This window comes from Hibiscus syriacus, unplaced genomic scaffold, assembly GCF_006381635.1.
Source record: "Hibiscus syriacus cultivar Baekdansim isolate YM2019G1 unplaced genomic scaffold, ASM638163v2 tig00002919_pilon, whole genome shotgun sequence".
NCBI classification, from domain to species: Eukaryota; Viridiplantae; Streptophyta; class Magnoliopsida; order Malvales; family Malvaceae; genus Hibiscus; species Hibiscus syriacus.
Window position 1 is genome coordinate 1,532,239 of NW_024061957.1, and position 20,327 is coordinate 1,552,565.

The following is a 20,327-nucleotide window of genomic DNA, read 5'->3' on the forward strand; positions in this document are numbered from 1 at the left end:
CTAAATTTATTTTTTAATTATAATTATATTTATTATTTAATATAATTTACCTTAAATATTATGTTGTAGTTAATTAGAATCATTTTATTTCACTTGATTTTATGATTTTTAACTTATATATATGTTATAACTTGCTTTGAATATAAATTGTGATATAAAAAATTATTTTTTATTAAATATTTTTGATATTTTTATTTAATTTTTTAAATAATTATAACGTCGTTCGATTCTTTCAATCGATTAGATCAATTCGATCGATTAAATCAATAAATCGATAACATGATCGATTCGATTTTAAAAACCATGGTTGTACTAGCAAGAATCTGGAGCCCAAGAAAATATAGAATATGATTCATAATTATAAGCATTTAACAAAAAGTACTCGTTCTGATTGTTACATCCATGCCTTTATTTAATTTATATAAATGGCAATTGAACAAAAAGAAGATAAAGACAAAACAACAACACAAAATAAAATTCACTGGCAAATCAACAATGATTCATTTTAGCTAATCGAGGTACCCCCTATCTTCAATCCTGACAGGGAAGCCACCTTTCATCTTCGACGTCAGAAAAACAATAAACGACGGCTGAAACACATCTTCCACCGCTGGCAACACCTTGAACCGCCTAAGAACGCCTGCCACCACCCTTTTCATCTGCAGAAACGCCATCTCCTTCCCCAAACAAATCCTGGGTCCCGCCTGAAACACTGGATAAGTATAAGGATCTCTCCCCACAAAACTCCATTTCCCTTCCTCGTCTCTCTGCAACCATCGCTCCGGCTTGAACTCCGCCCAATCGGATCCCCATATCATCTCCATCCTCCCCATCGCGTATGGATGATACGTCACCGCTTCCCCTTTCTTCACCAACGTCCCGTCCGGCAAAACATCGTCGTCCACCGCTCTCTTGCCGTCCACTGGAACCGGAGGGTACAGTCTCATGGTCTCGCAGAGACAAGCATGTGTGTAAACCATGTCTTTAACTTCCTCAAACACCGGAATATCGGATTTCCCTTTGATTTCTTTGAGAATCTCTGTTTCAACTTCAGGGTTCTTGGATAATAACCAGAAAAACCATGTCAGAGCCGCCGACGTCGTGTCGCGGCCGGCTAGTATGAAGCTGATGACAATATCCGTAGCGAAATTCTCGTCCGTGTGACCCGAGCTCAAAAACCTCGATAAAAGATCAACAGATTCCAAAGACGATTTATCGGCTAATTCCTGTTTCTTTTCCCTTACAAGCTTCATCGCAAAGTCACGGACTCGAGCGACAGCAATCCTCAGTCTTTTCTCCGATCCCACATCGAAAAAGCGCTTGATTTTCCAAGACAAACTAAAAAGAGCACGGAACCTTCGGCTACTTATATTAGTAGCATCTTCAAACGCTTCGGCGAACTCCGCCGACGGTAACGATGGCGAAAGACATGCTGGGTCAAACCCGAAAGCGATTTTACAAACGTTGTCAAAAGCGAATCTCTGAAGAATCTCTTGCAAGTCGAGCACGGTCTTATCAACGGTAGCATCAGAAAACATCGGAATTAGACGGTCGTTAAGCTCTGTATCAACAACGGTTTGAATAAATTTACGAAGAGACTTGGTGTTGAACTCGTGGCTTGAAACTTGTCTCTGAAACTTCCAGGACTCACCGTCGACGTTGAAGATTCCGTTGCCGAGAAAATCAAAGAGAACGCTGTAAGAGAAAGGGCCTTTCCGGTAGTTGGAGAAGTGAGTCTTGAGCATGTGCTGGACATTAGCGGGGTTCGCCGTGAAGATGTGACGGCGAGCAAATAGAAGGTTGAAGGTGAAAGTTCCAGACGGAGAGCTCTGGAGGATTTGCGTAGTCCATTGCACCCGATCTTCTCGATGGGATTTGATGGCTAAGGAGGAACCGATTATTGGATATGATTTTGGGAAAATTGAAAGTGGAGTTGATTTTCTGGATTTTGATGATTTAGTGATGATTTTGAAGATAAATATTGGGAGAACGACCAAAAACGATAAAGTGAATATCTGAATTAACATCTCTTTGGATTGATAGGATCCTCAAAATGATATGTTCTATTTATAGCCCTTGTGCCCCTTCGATATGAAAAACTTTCTAGAACACCGTCCTAGATTTTTTACTTAAATAATAAGATAAAAGTATACAAATATTCACGGTTTTATTTTATTGAGTATTTTAATTATGAAAAGTTATAAAATAATTCATTAATTATAAAATATTATTTTATTGAGTCATTCGAATATTAAAAATTATAAAACAGTCATTCAACTATTCATATTTTTCAAATTTGATTTTTCGTTAAAAAATTAATTGAGTTGGACATTAAACTGTTATCTAATCTATTGATCTACTAATTTTGATATGGTATTGTAGAGGCGATGGCGACCCTCCCAATCCAATTTACTTCATTTGCAATTGTCGCTATTCAAATCTTTGACATTAATTAAGAAATTTAATGTACCATCTCACTAAATCAACTAATTGTTGATTTATATTTTGATGCTTTGATCTTAAATCAAACCTGACATTAAACATATTAATCCTTATATTATGTATACCTTGTAAATTAAGATATTATATTTTAATTTGATAAATTTTAGCATTTCACTTAAGTTACAGTTTTGTAATTTATTTTTAAAGTTACAAATACCGTCTTAACTACATATCTTTATTTAATAAATGGGAACAAATAATTTATCTCTCTGTCATTTTATAAATCAATGGTAAAATATTTAGGATATAAATTTATCAAATATTTATCGTGTTATAACACATACACATGCATAGTGATTAATTGTTAAATAAATTAATTTAAATTGAAATTATTATATCAAAATTCTACAGAGTGTAAAGTAATGTTACGGAGAATAAAATAACAAAAATACGTGAAAGCAACAATATTTTATAAAAGAAATAAGTACCGAGAACATATTATATAAATAAAGAATATGTGTGTGCATGCAAAAAATAAGAAGAACGTGCAGGATCTGAAAATTCTCTATGAATGTGGGAGGAATAAATCAAATTTGTAATCACGGAAAATCGAAAACTGAATTAAACGGGTCGGGTTCGGGGATGATAAACGGAGATGGGGACGGGGACGGGGAAAACCTATTTATTTTAAACGGGGACGGGTTTGGTAATCCCCGCCCCGATACCCGACCCGATAAATATTAAAAATAATTATTTATATATATATAAATATTAATAAATTTAATTTAAATAAAATATATATATTTATATATTTAATTTAAATATATATATATATATATATATATATATATATATATACCCAGCCCGATTCTCGGCCCAATACCCGACCCAATACCTGGCCCAATACCCGTTTAAATAACCGTTTATGCTAAACGGGATACCCGTTTCCCCGCGGTTTTCCCCGATTACCCGACGGAAATCCCCATTTAAATCCCCGCAGTTTTTTAAACGAAGACGAATACCAATTTTTTAAACGATGACGGGGACGGGGGATAAATACCCGGCCCGAACCTGACCCGTTGCCATCCCTAAACGTGCATGGTCGGGAAAGACTTATGCTTTGAATAAAATTTCGTCTTGAATTGTGGAAGGCCGTGATTTGTATATTATTCTTTCCTACATAACAGCTACACAGTCTTCAAGATGTTGACCATAAGTCCCTGTAGGTTGGCGAACAACCTTACGGCTTAACACAAGTGTGGACAAATAGAAAAGACAAAATCAAGGCGGTGAACGGCTGCTATAAACGTAAGCAAAGACGGTATTGATCACACAAAATTTCGTATACCACATGGAATGTACGGATTATACATAACCCCATATACGGAAGTGCATAAAGAGGCAAAATCAAACACTCCTTTCCAAATTTTCTTATAATTATATCATTCATATTTTTATGCACCAATAATATATTTTATTTTATAACGTTGTGTAAATTAAGTAATCTTAATAATTATAAGGGTAAAGTATAGTAATGGTCACTAAACTTTTCTAAAGTTTTCATTTAGGTCTCCCAACTTTTAAAACTTGCAATACAATCCCCTAACATTTAGTCCGTTTGCAATATGATCCCCCAACATTTAGTCTGTTTGCAAAATAGTCCTTGAAATAACTGTTGGGGGATCATATTGCAAACGAACTAAATATTGGGGGACTGTATTACAAGTTTTAAAAGTTTAGGGATCTAAATAAAATGTTTAGAAAAAATCAGTGATCATTATTATACTTTACCCTTAATAAAATACCAAGATTGCCCTATTCTCTCTTCCCCCAATCTCACCTTCATCGTACCCCCACCCCTTTCCCTAGCCCCACACCATTGTTTCCAAGCGATAGCACTGAAAAGAAGAGAGAAAGAGATGAGATTGTTAACTCACAACATGTTATCGTCGATCATCAAAGGGGTAACCAATGGTTTTCCTCTGAGGATCCAAGTGGATAAAGTGGTGGAGAAGGAAGTCGAAATCAATCACGATTTCCTCAGGAACATACTTCCAAAGATCGATTCAATGCTTCATGAATCATGGGGTACCATGAGTTCCCGAAAGAGTCGCCAGAGCTATCGGTGTTGGAGTCGGACATTGAGTTTTTGAGGAAGTTTCATCATGCCCTCTTAGAGCTCCATCTCTAGGAAGGTGCACTTCTTTGCCCCGAGACCGTTCGAAAGTTTTCGATTAATAAGGGAATTCTGAATATGCTTTTACTTGAGGATGAGGTTTGAGAAAATGGTTTGATGTTTGATACAATTGGGTTTTGGGGTTATGAGATTTAATTAGGGTTTCACCTCTCTCATTTTGTGCTGTTGTGCATGAATTTTTAGTCATTGTATGGAATATGTTGTCTTAACTAATGGAAATAGCATGTGTTTGACAAATTGAAGATTTGAAAACAAACCACTGCATTTCCTTTAAAAAGAAAACCATTGTTTCCAAGTTGGGTAAGTGTTTGCATTTTTCATTCATTTTCTTCATTGACGGTTTTTCTTAACCTTTGTTTGTTTACTTTGGAAAATCTCGTAGAAAGCTTCGATTTTTATTGCTTTTGATATTTCAAATTTGTGTTCTTTGAAGCTAGTTTATGAGAAATTATATCTTTTAAGCTCCAAGTTGTATTTTTAGGGTGAAAATGCAACCTTTTTAATCAATCTTTGTCTTATCATTGAAGATTTTGAGCTTCAAACTGTGGGCTTGGAGAAAGGAAACGGATGTGTGCTGGGGGTTAGGGAAAGGGGTGGTGTTACAGTGAAGGTGAGGTTGGGGAAGAGAGAAGGGCAATTTTGGTATTTTATTGATTTTCTTTTATTAATTATTTTTAGGGTAAAGTATAGTAATGGTCACTAAACTTTTCTAAACCTTTCATTTAGGTCCCTAACTTTTAAAACTTACAATACAGTCTCCCAACATTTAGTATGTTTGTAATATGGTCCCCCAATATTTAGTCTGTTTGCAATATGGTCCCCCAAGCAACTGTTGGGAGACCATATTGCAAACGGACTAAATGTTGGGGACTATATTGCAAGTTTTAAAAGTTAGGGGACCTAAATGAAAGCTTTAAAAAATTCAGTGACCATTACTATACTTTACCCTAATTATAAAATAGTAAAGTTAAATAGATTTAATTTTATAACGTTGTGTAAATTAAGTAATCTTAATAATTAAAAAATTATTATTATTATTTTTGGAGATTTTGAATTTGAAACATTAACAAAAATATTTAATTCTATTACAATCATACTTCTTAAAGAAATTTTAACTTAAATACTTGGTTTTAAAAAGTGTAAACTTTTTATAATTTGACTCTTTTTTTTTTTATTTTGCTAATACAGACCAATTAAAAGTTAACCAGACTCAATGGAGTCCTGCTGCAGCTCAGCATGCATACATTCCTTCAGGCGGATGCGAGGAGTGCGTGGATCCCAAATGAGAAAAGAGATATTTATGAAAAAGCAAACTATGTATTAGGCGTCAATATATATAGCAACTATGTGAAAAAGAATATCAATTTACAATTAAACATTAAAAAAATGGTAGAAGAAAATAAAAACAAAAGGGTCACGTCAGTTTACAACTTAGCCACACAAGTGTTTCAAAAAATTACCCCAAATGTACAAATTGTCGAGCAGTAAAAAGCAAAAATCCCCCAACATGAAACAAAAGGTAAGTAATCACTTTTTACTGTTCTATTCCCATATCTGATCACCCTGAGCTGCTGCCTTGTATGTAAACTCATGCATTTCTGCTTCTAGCTAGTTACCCTCAATCTGGGATGCATCTGAAACACGGTAAAAAAAAATCAGCTTTAGATTTTAGGGTTAAGATGCATGCCTTTTGCAATGAAACACAGAACACATAGAGCTCATAAAACAGACGAGTTCAGGGTCTTCAACCCGATTTCCTTTACTTCTCGTAATAGTTGAAGTATCTCTTGAATTAAAACCAGCCCCTCTTTTCCGTTCTTAATATAATTTAGTGAACGCTGAAGAAAACTACAGTCTGCCTCTAGTGCTTCCAACCTCTCATTGAGCTCTAAAATTTCATTTTCAAGAGCTTCCAACCCATTTTCTATACAATCTTCTCCATCATCCTCCCCATTTGAAACCGTATCACCATTTTCCTTGCTGACCACTTCATCTTTGCTTGCTGAAGTACTTGAACTCTCTTGAGAAGGACCGGTTCGATTAGCCATCGACAAAACTTTCTGCTTTCGTTTATGATCCTTTTCATCGTCGGAGTGTTCACTATTGGAATTTTCTTGTGGAGGAGCCCCATACTGAGCAAGCCTGTTAAGTTTCTTCTCCAACTTTTGCAACAAATGAGAGATGAATGACTTCTCGTCTTCGATCTCCGACCATGCGGTTATGACTACAGGTTGATCGTCAACTACACAAGCCTCGGGGAATTCTGGTTCTATGGTATTCTTCACATCATTTTGCTCGGAACATGTGGTTGTATTCACCGTTAGAATATTTGGTTCGGTCTCCTCCGCTATTTCATGAGGGAAGTTCAATCTCTAATTCTTTCTCCTTATCTGTAAGAAGATCGTTAGCTCTTTCCAAGGCATCGTTGTCGTATTCGGCTTGTTGTTCCATCATCCTCAGGTACTGCAGGGCCTCCATGCGGAGAGCTGCTTTCTCTTCTTGTAACCTTGTGATCATGGCCATTGCCTGATTTGCAGCAATTGCAGAAGCATTTCTTTCTTCATCTAATTCCTTAGATAATGCATCTATGTACTCCCTGGCATCCTCGACTTGTCGATTTAGCCTATCAGCTTGACTTTCACCTTCGATGACTCTGCTTTCGTCGAAAGGTTCAAGGCCAGGGGATTCACTTATTGCCTCGATGAATAGGTTCTGAAGATTGCGAACCTCAACAGAAATGGAATCGGTTCTCAGCAATTCAACTGCACGATCTTGTAACTCGGGACTTAAATAGTTCAACGATAATGGATTCCCTTCTCCAGAAGAATTCTGTGCTGGTAATGACTTAAGATCTTCATGAACTACATTAGCATCAAGTTCTGATGCACTTTTCCCTTCACCACTGACAGGCAGCATTTGGACTGCATTCGGATCTCCATCAGTTGATCTTACTATGGTAGTGTCATCTACAACTCGACCAGTTTCGAGACCGGTTCGAGTTTCGTTGCTTATCAGCTTTGAGATTTCACCGTTCCTGTTGAGAGAAATATGTTCAATTTTAGTTGCTGGTGATGACTTAAGATCTCCACTAGCACCATCACTGTAAGCTGGCATATATTTGGTAACAAACTCGGCCGCAGTTCGGTCTCTATCAGTTGAATTTAACCTTGATGTATCATTAACAACTTGACCAATTTCGAAACGGGCTCTGGTTGACGTGTTCATCACCTTCATGATTTTATTGTTGTTATTGACAGAAATATCTTCAATTTTACTTGATGCAGAAGCACCTGCCATCGCAAACCATTTCCGATATTAACATAAGACCTTCATAAACATACGCACAAAAAAAAAAAGGAGAGAGAGAGAGCTTACAATTGTCTGAAAATTGTTCAAGATGAACAACCTTAGCATTAACCGAATTCGAAGTATCAACCAGAGAAACAAGATGAGGCAGTAATGAAGCATTGAAGCTTGGAACTTCCATAAGGCCAGATGAAGAAGGAGAACCATCAAGTGAAATAAGCTCAGGAAGTCCATTGAAACTAGCCTTCTCATCTCTTACTTTCTCTTTATTATCGCTCTCGGGAGCTAAACATCTAACATGATGAGATTCATTAACATTGAGCTGTTTTTAGTCTCATTTATATCACAAACTTTGCTGTTGCCATTGTGATTATTAGCTGACCGAAACCCGGATTTCGATTCAGAAGTGATCTTCAGCTCAGTGTCTCCTACATGAGAAGCTGCTGATACACAACACTTATCGCTCATCTTCTTCAAGTCATTAGGACTTGAGGTACAAGGAAAAGGGATGTTTCGATTCGCATCAGCCATTCCATGGGAACCTGGTCTTGAAACCCAAGGTTTACCGCAGCATGGGCACAACCTTATGCCTAGATTGAGAACCGAGCTTCTGGAACCGCAATTCCCATCATACCCCAATTTTCCTGCAAAGAGTCTCTGCATATCGGAGTTGGATTCGAGTCCCTCAACGCTTGACGAGAGACAATCGTCACACATACCGCGACCATCGACAAGCTTGTCATGGATGTTGCAGGAAAGCAAGAATGAAAGCTCCGATCTATGGTTGCGGCAAAACAGAGTCCGATAATATCCATCTTTTATTACCTTCCCGAAAACATGATCGAGCCGCGAGCATATAATGCAAGGAATTTGCAGCTCACAGTGTCGTGCAAAACTGGTGAGCATGTAAGAAAAGGCAGCATCAACAAAAAGAAGAAAGATGAGAATCCATTCACAAGCAGCATAATTCAGGACCCTTATAAACCCCTTAAAATTCCTTTGTAATCCGGAAAATGATGAAGTAGCGGTTGCAGTCATTTCCAGAAAAACAAACCTACCAATGCAAACCTGAGATAAATGCTGAATAAAATGCATAAGGTATTAAAAAAAATACACCAAACACAAAGAATATCCAATTAAATTGGAATCAAAGATCTAACCTATTAATCAATGTAATAGAAAGAACCCTACATTAAATGACAGAAAACCCAATTCTGAGAATCTATTGACAGACATGAAAATACCTTTGAAAACCCTCATTCAAATACAATACATGCATGTTTTGATTCAAAGATGAATACCTTACCTGAATTGTTCAACGACGACGACGATCTATGTTATTGAGATTCGGGATCACAGTGTCAGATATATACATATATATGTATGTAAATATATATCTGACATGCGATTGTTATTATATTTAGAAAAACATTACCATATCACTGTATCACAATGAAATTTTACGAAAAATCCAACTCAGAGATGATAAACAACGAAGGAGACAAGGATACGAATAGATATGACCGCATTTGCAAACAAACCACAAAGGATGATAGAGTTATTGAAAGATTAACGACTAACCGTAAATTAAAATCGAACGACGTGAAAATATATCCAAGAACGCAAATCGCGTATTCAAATCCAATTCAAGTATCTATAGCTGTGAGGATCAACATAATAACAAATAAATGTCATCTTGAACAACCGTAATGATGTCAAATCCATCCCTATAAAAGGATAAACGAAAACAACGGCTAAACGACCGGAAACATGCCATAAAAACAGAGAAATAATATGTCATAAAGATAAGAGAAGATATGTTATAAAGATAAAATTATAAAAAATAACAAATAAAGAAAAAATAAAAATACACTATAATAAAGTAAAAGAAAAACAACGAATATCCACAACAACAAAAAGTTATACTATTAGCAACTAAAGTATTACTTCTTTTCTATTTTAATGAACAAATTTATTTATTTATTTTGACAAAATCATATGATCCTAACATGAATTTTTAAAATATTCTTTTATTTTAATATTCTTTTATTTCTCCTCATCAGGGGTTTATGTTTAATTTTTGACAATTTTATTCAATTAGTAAGGAAATGGTACATGAATACTGAATAGAGAAGAGACAATGTTTAAAAAAAAGATTTAGAAAAATTCATATCAACATGGTCAATATTTTTAAAAGTTGATGATAAAATAAAAATTACAACTTTCATGATAATTTTATTAAAAAATAATTTGCTTGGGCATATATACATCACATCAAAAATCTAGGGGCCCGCATATTACAATATGCGGCAAACCGAGAGAGAAACAATGAATCGAAAAGCAATATAAAAAAGGAGATGACCTAACCCTCATACAAGGGCAAAACCCTACCTCACTCGTCTGCTAAACGAAATGAATCGAATCTTATATATTTGTTCACGGAACGTAAGATTATCGGTGAGAGTAAAAGATTATATGGAAATAGGATTACTAGGAATGTTGTTTTTTGTGTTTGGTTGATTTAACAGGAATTTAAGATTATCGTGTTTGGTTAAAGAAATAAAAGATTATTAGAATGTATATTTGACCAAATTATCCTTATTATATATTTATTTTTTTAATAATTTAAAAAATATTTATATATTTTCTTTAAAATTTTAAATTCATAAAATTCATATAATTTTTTTTACAAAATTGAAAATATAAAAAAGTTTGATGAAAGGTTTATTTTAATCTCTGAATTTTATATAAAATTTTAATTATAAATATTTTATTTAAATCTAAAATAATTTAAGCATAAATTTATAATTTAACCTTCGTAGAATTTTTATTATTCAATGACAGAATAATGATATTTTTTGGGAGAAAAATTAAGTGTATTCAAAACGTTAGTAATCCAACAATACCTAAAGAAAGTGAAGTAATGACATTCCCGGTAATATACCCCCAAAAATTCAATATTGATAATATAAGATTACCGAAAATTACATTCTCGGTCAACTAAACAGAAAATGTGGATTCGATCCCCATAATAATTTCACATCCCCAAAACAAACACACTCTAAAGCTCTCTGCCCTTTTACGTTTTACCCCATGCAAATACCCGCTCCTATTTTTCCCTTTTAACCCTAAACCCCCCGCCAACTCTCTCTTTCAAATTCCTCCACACTCCTCCTCCCTTCTCAATTTACATGTAAACCCCATTTTACTTTCTGTATTTTTCTTCTCTTCTTCTGGTTTCCTCTTCATTGATTTATTGATAACTTTTTCAACATATTTTGTGGTTTTAACTTCTTCTTTTTTGCATGCTCTCTTTAGAGTTATCTTCCAGTGATGTTTTCTTTTTTCTGTCTGGTTTTCTTTGGAGAAAATCAGAGATTTCTGATACTGAAATTCCAATGTTGTTTTTTTTTCTTTTTCTATTTCGTTTTGGGCACTTTGAAGGTATTGTAAACTTAAAATCTGTTTCTTTTTTTCTTTTGTTTATAACCTTTTTTTAAGAGAAAATAACCTCAGTGACCGAAAATTCCTTATAATATATGATTTTGACCAACCTTTTTGATTTGTCAAAATGACCAACAAAATCGCAATGCGATCTCTAAATCGCAATGCGATCTCTAAATCGCAACGCGATCTTCAGTATCGCAAATCAGTTTTCAGATTCGCAACGCGATTTTAACTATCGCATTGCGATTTTCCAAATTTGCGTTGCGATTTTAGAAAATCGCAATACGAATATGTAAATCGCAACGCGATTCTGACTATCGCATTGCGATAATACAAAATCGCAATGCGATTTTCAAAGCGCCATGCGATTTTCAAAGCGCCATTAGTATCGCAACACGTATTTTATTTTCAAATTCCAAACACGAATATTAATATATCCCGTAATCGCAACTATTAACCTAAAACCCTAAATCACAACTCAGTCCCATCTCCATCTCTCACTCTCTACGACGACATCCGTCCCCATCTCTGACGAAATTCGTCCCTTTCTCCGGCGAAATCCGTCTATCTCCATCTCTCAGAGTCACCCTCACAATCATTCACGATCAGAAATGGAAAAACAATCAAATCAACCACCGATGGTTAGTTTTTTTAATTATTTTTATTTTGAAATTTTTGCATTATTATTAGGTTTTTCATATTGAAATTTATGATAAGTTTATTGGTAATTTCAACAATAGATTAATCATTTCTCTTAGATTGCTTATTAAATTCATTCGATTGCTGCCAATACTGCTAAACTGTTTAGTCTTTAACCCTGTAAAGTTAGTATTTGTCTTTGTTTTGTCTTTTGGTCGAAGTAATGCAATTCATTCAAGTTTCAATTTTAGACAATGACTATTTGAAACCAAGGATCGCAACGCGAAATGAAAATCGCAACGACAAAATCGCAACGCGATTTTAGTTTCGCGTTGCGATTTTCATTTCGCGTTGTGATAGTCAAATTCGCGTTGCGATAATCATTTTCGTGTTGCGATTTTCATTTTTGTGTTGCAATTTTAAGTTTCAGAAACTATTATTCTTCTGCAAATTGAAACTTGAATGAATTGCATTACTTCAACCAAAAAACAAAGACAAATACGAAATTCACAGTGTTGCAAATTTAAGTTTGAAGAATAAACTACTACTACTCTTTATGTTTATTATTGTTTTGGTATATCTTCACAGTGTAGTTTTTGGTATATCTAACTTGATATGTTTATTGTTTTTGTAGAACTTTTTTTCGGCTCAATTGACCTTAAGGAATAAAATAAGCTTAGTCACTACAATTGCACCGAAGCTTTCACCTATACAAAGAAAATTGTTTGAGGATACTTGCTTCGGGCCATGGCTGAAAGTACAACATCCGGGTGAGGATGCTATGTTGACCTATTTGTGGTTTCAGACCATGACTAGCGATCTACCCGAGAGTATAAAACGTGGTAATGAAGAGATATAGTTTCATTTTCCACCGGCGTATACGTGTTTTGGGCGGGAGGAGTTTTGCTTAATCACTGGTCTACGCTTCGGACACGATGATGTAGGTCGATACACTAGTCATATTACCCGCCCATCATGGTTATCCCCAGTTTTTCCTGAGCTGTCATTGGAGAAGCTGAATTTACACATCGACGACTTGACGAGATTATTGAATAAGAAAGATGGTTTTACTCGGATGGATGACGTCGATGTTGTCCGAGTATGCCTTTTAGTACTTTTGCATGTCGGCTTTTTAGGCAGAGAGGTCAAACAACCTATTCCTAAGGACCTAATATTATTGGTAGATGACCTAAATGCATGGAACCTGTTTCCATGGGGTTCGTATCTATGAAAAGCTACCATGAATAAGTTGTCGTTTGCCTTTGATGACCGCAAAAGTTTGTGTGGTAATAGTTGCAAATACACTTTGTCAGGCTTTATTTGGGCCTTTAAGGTAATAATTTCTATATAATGTTTCCAAAATTATAATTAATTATTTAACAATTACTAATGTTTGTGTATTATATTATTTGTAGATTTGGATATTTGAGGCTTTTCCCGACATGCAGACATATGCATTAAAAACTTCAAATGATATTCCTAGAGCTATTTCCTGGAAGAGGAAACGATGGCTTTTGATTTGGGAAGAGTTACTACGGTATACGAAAATAAATGATGTAAGTTAACACAAATACTACCATATATAAACAAGTTATTACTAGTACACGTTTAACTTTGTTTGAGCTTTTATATTGTTAGGAGGCCAACACTCCATTATAGAGGCTGACACCCACAGAGGCTGAGCTTGCCACTGATTGGTGGCAAGCTAGTAAGCGTTTTTTTGATGGCACGGATGATGAGCAGCCTCCACTTCGAGAGCCATCACCTCACCCAGAGCTATCACCTTATCGACCACACTATACACCTCTACAACGAGAGTCATCGCCTATTCCATCACATCATCGAGCCTCTTCTCCACCATCACCTCATGATAGGCGACCGACAATGATGCCACGACATTTATCTCCCTGTTCTCCACCTCCACGGGATGAGTTAGGGGAGTTACGTGATGAGGTCAATGCCTTGCGTGAGGAGGTCGGTACTTTACGCGATGACAATGGTGCATGGCGTGATGAGGTATCTACTTTACGTGGTGAGGTAGCAGTTCTACGTGAGATGGTAACATCGTTGTAGAATGAGGTTCATACTCTACGCAACGAGATAAGTTTAAGATTTTTCATATTTAACTTGATTTACTAGTAATTTCACTTAGATTAACCATTTCACTTAGATTGCTTAGTAAATTCATTCGGTTGCTGCCAATACTGCTAAACAGTTCTAAAATAACCCTGTGAAGTTAGTATTTGTCTTTGTTTTGTCTTTTGGTTGAAGTAATACAATCCATTCAAGTTTCAATTTGCAGAAGAAGAATATTCGCAACACGAAACTTAAAATCGCAACGCGGAAATGACTATCGCAACGCGAATTTGACTATCGCAACGAGATAATCGCAATGCGAAATAAAAATCGCAACGTGAAAATCGCAATGCGAAAATGAAAATCGCAACGCGAATTTAGTTTCGCATTGCGATTTTTATTTCGCATTGCGATTATCTTGTTGCGATAGTCAAATTCGCGTTGCGATAGTCATTTCCGCGTTGCGATAGTCATTTTCGCGTTGCGATTTTAAGTTTCGTGTTGCGATTTTAAGTTTTAGAATCTTTTCTTCTTCTGCAAATTGAAACTTGAATGGATTGCATTACTTCAACCAAAAGACAAAGACAAATACTAACTTCACAGTGTTGCAAATTTAAGTTTCAAGAATAAACTACTACTCTTTATGTTGTCCTTGAACATGCACTAAACCTATATGATGTCCTTTTAAATGTTTATATAAGTGCTTACTTCTGGAATGTTATCTGATGCATTTTGTGAACTATGATAGAATAATGACTTGGGTGAATACCGTGCAAGTTTGAAACATATTTGTCTTTGTTTTCACTGTTTAATATCATGTATGTTTATTTACTGATTTATGTATTAATTTATTTTTAGCGGCCCGATAAGGTGGATGCTTTACAACAGGTTTTTATTGCACGACGGGGTTCACGTATCAGACGGCGTGCACGTGCCATTACGTCTCCGTTCACCCCAATAGTGCGAAGACTCCGTAAAAAGAAGCTCGACTCACCTGTCATTGTTCAAGAGGCCTCTCCTATCGTTCAGGAGGCCCCTATCATCCCTCAAGAGTCTCCTCCCATCGTTCAAGAGGCCCCTGTCATCGTTGAAGAGGTCTCTCCCACCATTTAAGAGCCCGACTCACACGGAGTAATATATCGAATTATTGAGAAACCCTCTTACGTGCCAGACATGATGGATGATTGTTGGCTTTCGTATGAGTTACCGGCCAATACCATTCTGGCAGATGAAGTGGAGAGGAGAAAACTACCGAAAATAATTCTGGATAATACCCTTTGGGCTAAGACCGCAGTTTATTTTTATCTATATGAGCGGAGTCAGGGGTGTTACGCTGACATATACAAACTCAACGATGATATACATTTGTTGATTGATCGGTCTTGGTGGGGTGTGTTATTAGGGGTTGAAGACAAAGGCTATTTCGATGGGGGGTAAGTCTTATATTTCATTTTGATTAATTTTTTTTAAATTTATGTAATTCACTAATATATGTATTTTTTGTAAAACAACATATTGATGTATGGGTGTCACGTCTTCTAATGATAAGGAAAATGAGGAAAAATAAAAAAAATACGCAATTTTCAATTATGCTGACGTCTTTTCACGTAGTTCACTTGAAGAATCAATGACAGGAATCATATGTATTGGCTAATGGACAAGCTAAACTTTATCCTGTATGGCGGGAGGTCGGTAAGGTTAGTATTTATTTTTTTAAATATTTTAAAGGTGTTCATAAATAAGTGCGTAATTGAATTATTACTTATGATTGCAGGTGTTTATCCCTGTTTTGGAACGTACTCATTGGCTTCTCGTCGAGCTTCAGCTCCCATCCCTGAATACAATAGTATATGACATCATGATAAATTACATATCATTGTCTGATTTGAGAGATATTATTAAGGGATGGAGCTCTCATTTGGCTAAATTCTTGGATGCGATTAATTATTGGACTTATTATGGAAACAAGAAGCCAAAGAAGTTCAATGTTACACTTATCAGAGACGAGGCCGTGCCACAACAAACGCAAGAAGCCAAAGGGGATTGTGGTCCTCTTCTATGCATGTGCTTGGAGCGTTTGACGACAGGAAGTACATAGTTTCTACCTCCCACCGATAGAGATAGAGATGCAGTAGGCTTGTGGTTTCGGCATTTTATGGCTAGAGCGATATATGCGAGACGCTGCCTACCTGCATCCGCATTATGAAAGTGTCCATAAACAATTTGTAAGTCAAATGCAAGTGTTGTTAAGTACCTATAATTCAATAATAATTTGATGTTTGTTGGTTTTAGATGTGTAGAAAGTGTTGTTTGAGCAAATGTTTGGTTTCTGCAGGTTAATCCTTAAGTGAGCTGCGTGAAATTGATGTATGGGTGCATAAACAACTGTCTGGGGTACACTTTTTTTTATTGTTTAATTGATTCTTAAAAGGTTGATTTGTTTAATTGATGAGGAAAATAATAATTATTAACATTTTTTGCTTGTTTAATTGATTTGTAAAATTTGATTTGTTTAATTGATATGTAAATAATTCTTATTTGTGCTTGTTTAATTGATTGAAATGTAAAAGTTGATTTGTTGATTTCAATCTGCATCATATTGAAGACAAAAGACCTGTTGAAGGTACACTTTCACAACGCTAAACTCAAAATAGCAATGCGAAAGTCAAAATCGCAATGCGAAAGCCAAAATCGCAACGCGAAAGTAAATTCGCGTTGCGATAGTCTAATACGCTTTGCGATTTTCTCGTTGCGATAGTCAACTTCCCGTGCGATAATCAAATTCACATTGCGATAGTCAAATTCGCGTTGCGATTTTTGCATTGCAATAGTCAAATTCGCGTTGCGATTTTTACGTTGCGATAGTCAAATTCTCGTTGTGATAGTCAAATTCGCGTTGCGATAGTCAAATTCGCGTTGCGATATTCAAATGAATGTGTAATAAGTGATAACAACTGAACAGATCATAGTAATGTTCAAACTCAAGTTACTAATACATGCCTAACTGAAAATGTTAAAAGTTTACACATAAAATACACATAATAGTCAAATTCGAGTTGTGATATTCAAATGAATGTGTAATAAGTGATAACAACTGAACAGATCATAGCAATATTCAAACTCAAGTTACTAATACATGCCTAACTGAAAATGTTAAAAGTTTACACATAAAATACATATAATACAACGTTTGCATTTAAAAATCACCTAAGTTAATAGTCCCAAAAGGTGAAGCCGGTTGTGATTGGGATTTTGAATTTGATTGCGATTTTGATTGCCTTTTTCTTGACACCATATGAGCATTGGATTTTGATGAGGATCCATATTTTGGTAGAGGAAAAAATGATTGTGATGGCACTGGTGATCCATATGTCAACCTTGTATGACCACTTTCTTTGCACCGACTACATGTCGATCTCTTCTTCTCTTCACCCTTAGACGGTATACGATCGTGACTTTTTGGTCGGCCAGGTAGCCTTCTATCCATGGCTGGTGGCAAAACTGTTTGTAAGTCATCTGGTATGTTCCACTAAGAAGGATGTGGAATAGGGTAGATAATCTCGGCATAAGTCTGTCGATGTACTTCCGTAGTGTAGCAATCCATAGCGTATGCGATTGAATCATCTTGGTTTAGATGAAGAGCAACTTTTATAACATGGCCACACGGATAACCAGATGTTTGTCATTTCATACAACTACACGTCTTTGCATTTAGATCGACAAGCCCATTTAAGTTATTATCCAGTACTTCAAACAAAGTGTTTGAACATGGTTCAACTCTCCATGATGTTGACTTCACAACACTTTCGTTGTCTTTTTTTCAGTCCATGGTGTAACACGATGTTCCAATGTTCCTGTAAATTTAAATAAATAATACTTAGTAAAATATATGATAAGTTACGAATTTAAAGAAATAATACATGCATGGTTTCTTTTCTTGTAGTACCACTGTTGAATAGAGGCTTGAAAAAACTCCATTAACATAATAATGGGTAATTTCCGGGAATGACGACTTAGAGCGTTGATTGATTCTGCACTATTAGAAGTCATGAAACCATATCTTGCTACAAGTTGATGTACTCTTGACCATCTTTCAAACCTGATATCTTCTAGTGTTTAAGCACACTGAGGCAAAACACGTCTTAAACAATTTATATGCTTATTAAAATCCACTTCCCGATAAGGTTTTACAGCATTCTAGTATGTTCATTTGTGATTTTTTTTATACCAGCAGACCTTGATTTTAGATTTCTATACAAATGAACACCATAAAGTCCATGAAAAGCATCTGGGAAACACTTTCTAACAACGTTGTCAATTGAGTTTGCCTTATCGGATTTGATTGTCAGATTGCTAATAGGACCTATGTAATCCCTAAGATGCCCCATAAACCATGTCCATGAATCAGAGGTTTCAGATTTGCTAACCCCGTAAGCTATTGGCAGTATCCCATTGTTAGCATCCATGGTTATTGCTAATAAGTTTACTCCAAGGTATCGACCTTTTAAATGTGCTCCGTCAACTATAATAATTGGGCGCATACAAGTAATAAACGAATGAATCTACAAAATCATATACACAAGAAATATAATCATTTAAATGTGAAATGCATGTAACTAACAAAAATGAGTCAACAAAATTATATTGATTTACTAACCGCAGCACCAATGGCGATAAACAGCAACTCAAAGCGTCCATCTCTATATGTTTTGATATGAGTTACCGACCCATGATTTTTCAGCTTTAAATTTAGACAATAAGCCGGCAGTTGGGAAAACGATGCTTCTGGCGACCCCCTCAATAATTTCAAGGCATAACATTTGGCTCTCCAAGCTTGAGAATATGAGATACTAATCTTGAACCGAACATTCATGTCAGTCATAATTTCATGTCCCCGATATACCCTGCCATTCAAAAACATTAACTCAGCCAGAAAACCACCCAACACCTTTTTGTTTGCCTGTCTATGGTGAGGAAAAACTTGGGTTCTTGAACATGTATGTTTATCAATAAAAGTCCTAACTTGAAACATTTCGCAATCTTTTATCCTTTTTGCAATCATATGCCACGTACAGTTTTTGTCAATCATACACTTTGTTTCGAAACGATCTTTGCTTGATTTGTTGACTTTTAGTTGATAGCCATCTTCCACACATTTCATATACAAAGATATCTTCAAGTCTTCCTTTGTATCAAAACAATCATCTTTCTTGATACGAATAATTTTTTTATAACAATCAACTGCTATCTTTACCAACTATTCTTCCGATATCTGAAGTAATTCTGGCATATTCCAGTTATACTCTCGTAGCATTTTCTTTGGGGACTTTTCTTAGGGGATTTCTTCTTATTCTTTTTCTTCTTCAGGGTTATATGAATTACAGAATGAATGTTCAACATGTTCATTCACAGTCATAACTTCCTCCTCATTATCATCAACAACATCTTCCTCGGCAGCGGCTGTTTCATCATCAAAATTCGGGTATTGACCAATATCAAAATCATTACACGCAGGGTCTGTTTCTTCTTCTGAAACATCATCAAAATCCGAGTATTGACCAAGATCAAAGTCCGGGTATTAACCAAGATCAAATTTTGAATACTGACTAGTACTCACAATTTTTTCTGTTGGCTCATCATCGTCTAACTGGTCAATACGAAAACCGGAATTTGGTGCTGAAAGTTGATTGGGATTTGGATTAGGGAAAGGTTGTGGGTTTTGAGATTGTGTTTGGTATTGGAAATGTGGTGAAACAAAATTTGCTTGGTGGTGAAACAAAATTTGCTTGGTGATGAAATTGTGGTGGAACCATTAAATTTTGAGCACCATAAACTGGGGTTGAAAAACTTAGTTGATTACTACCCGCTACTGACCCAACTTCACTACTTCTAGGTTCAACAACATATAATGTAACATCATATTGTGAAACACTAATGTAAGCAATGAATCGTTCAACATATTCATTGTCGGTTAACAAATAAACTTTACCTTTTCTCTGATAAGATAGCCTAAATCCACTTAAGGGATCTAAATTCAATTTATTTGCAACACGTAACATTAGAGTTTCATAAGTTAACTTTTTTAATGACAGTTTTAGTTGAAGATTCATGGGTAAATGCATATATTGTAAAACACCATGAACATTCTCCCATGACCCTCCAAAACACAAATATATCCAAACATGATCAACATTAGATGATTTCATTATTGTAAATTAAT

The 20,327-nt window shown here is 35.5% G+C and overlaps 2 protein-coding genes and 1 pseudogene across 2 annotated transcripts; 1 reads left to right on the top strand and 2 right to left on the bottom strand.

The window, feature by feature from the left end:
• Positions 1–494: 494 nt before the first annotated feature.
• Positions 495–2,027, bottom strand: LOC120165703 (cytochrome P450 94A1-like). The gene has a single exon (XM_039175164.1). It carries the CDS (start codon positions 2,025–2,027, stop codon positions 510–512), a length of 1,518 nt encoding a protein of 505 aa, XP_039031095.1. The 3' UTR covers positions 495–509.
• Positions 2,028–4,302: 2,275 nt separating this feature from the next.
• Positions 4,303–4,723, top strand: LOC120163172 (annotated as a pseudogene).
• A 1,634-nt stretch (positions 4,724–6,357) lies between these two features.
• Positions 6,358–8,983, bottom strand: LOC120163750 (probable myosin-binding protein 4). Its single transcript, XM_039173596.1, has 4 exons — positions 8,262–8,983; positions 8,015–8,220; positions 7,001–7,929; positions 6,358–6,918 (listed from the first exon to the last, which is right to left on the bottom strand). The coding sequence occupies exons 1-4, from the start codon at positions 8,981–8,983 to the stop codon at positions 6,358–6,360; spliced, it is 2,418 nt and encodes an 805-aa protein (XP_039029527.1).
• Positions 8,984–20,327: the final 11,344 nt, after the last annotated feature.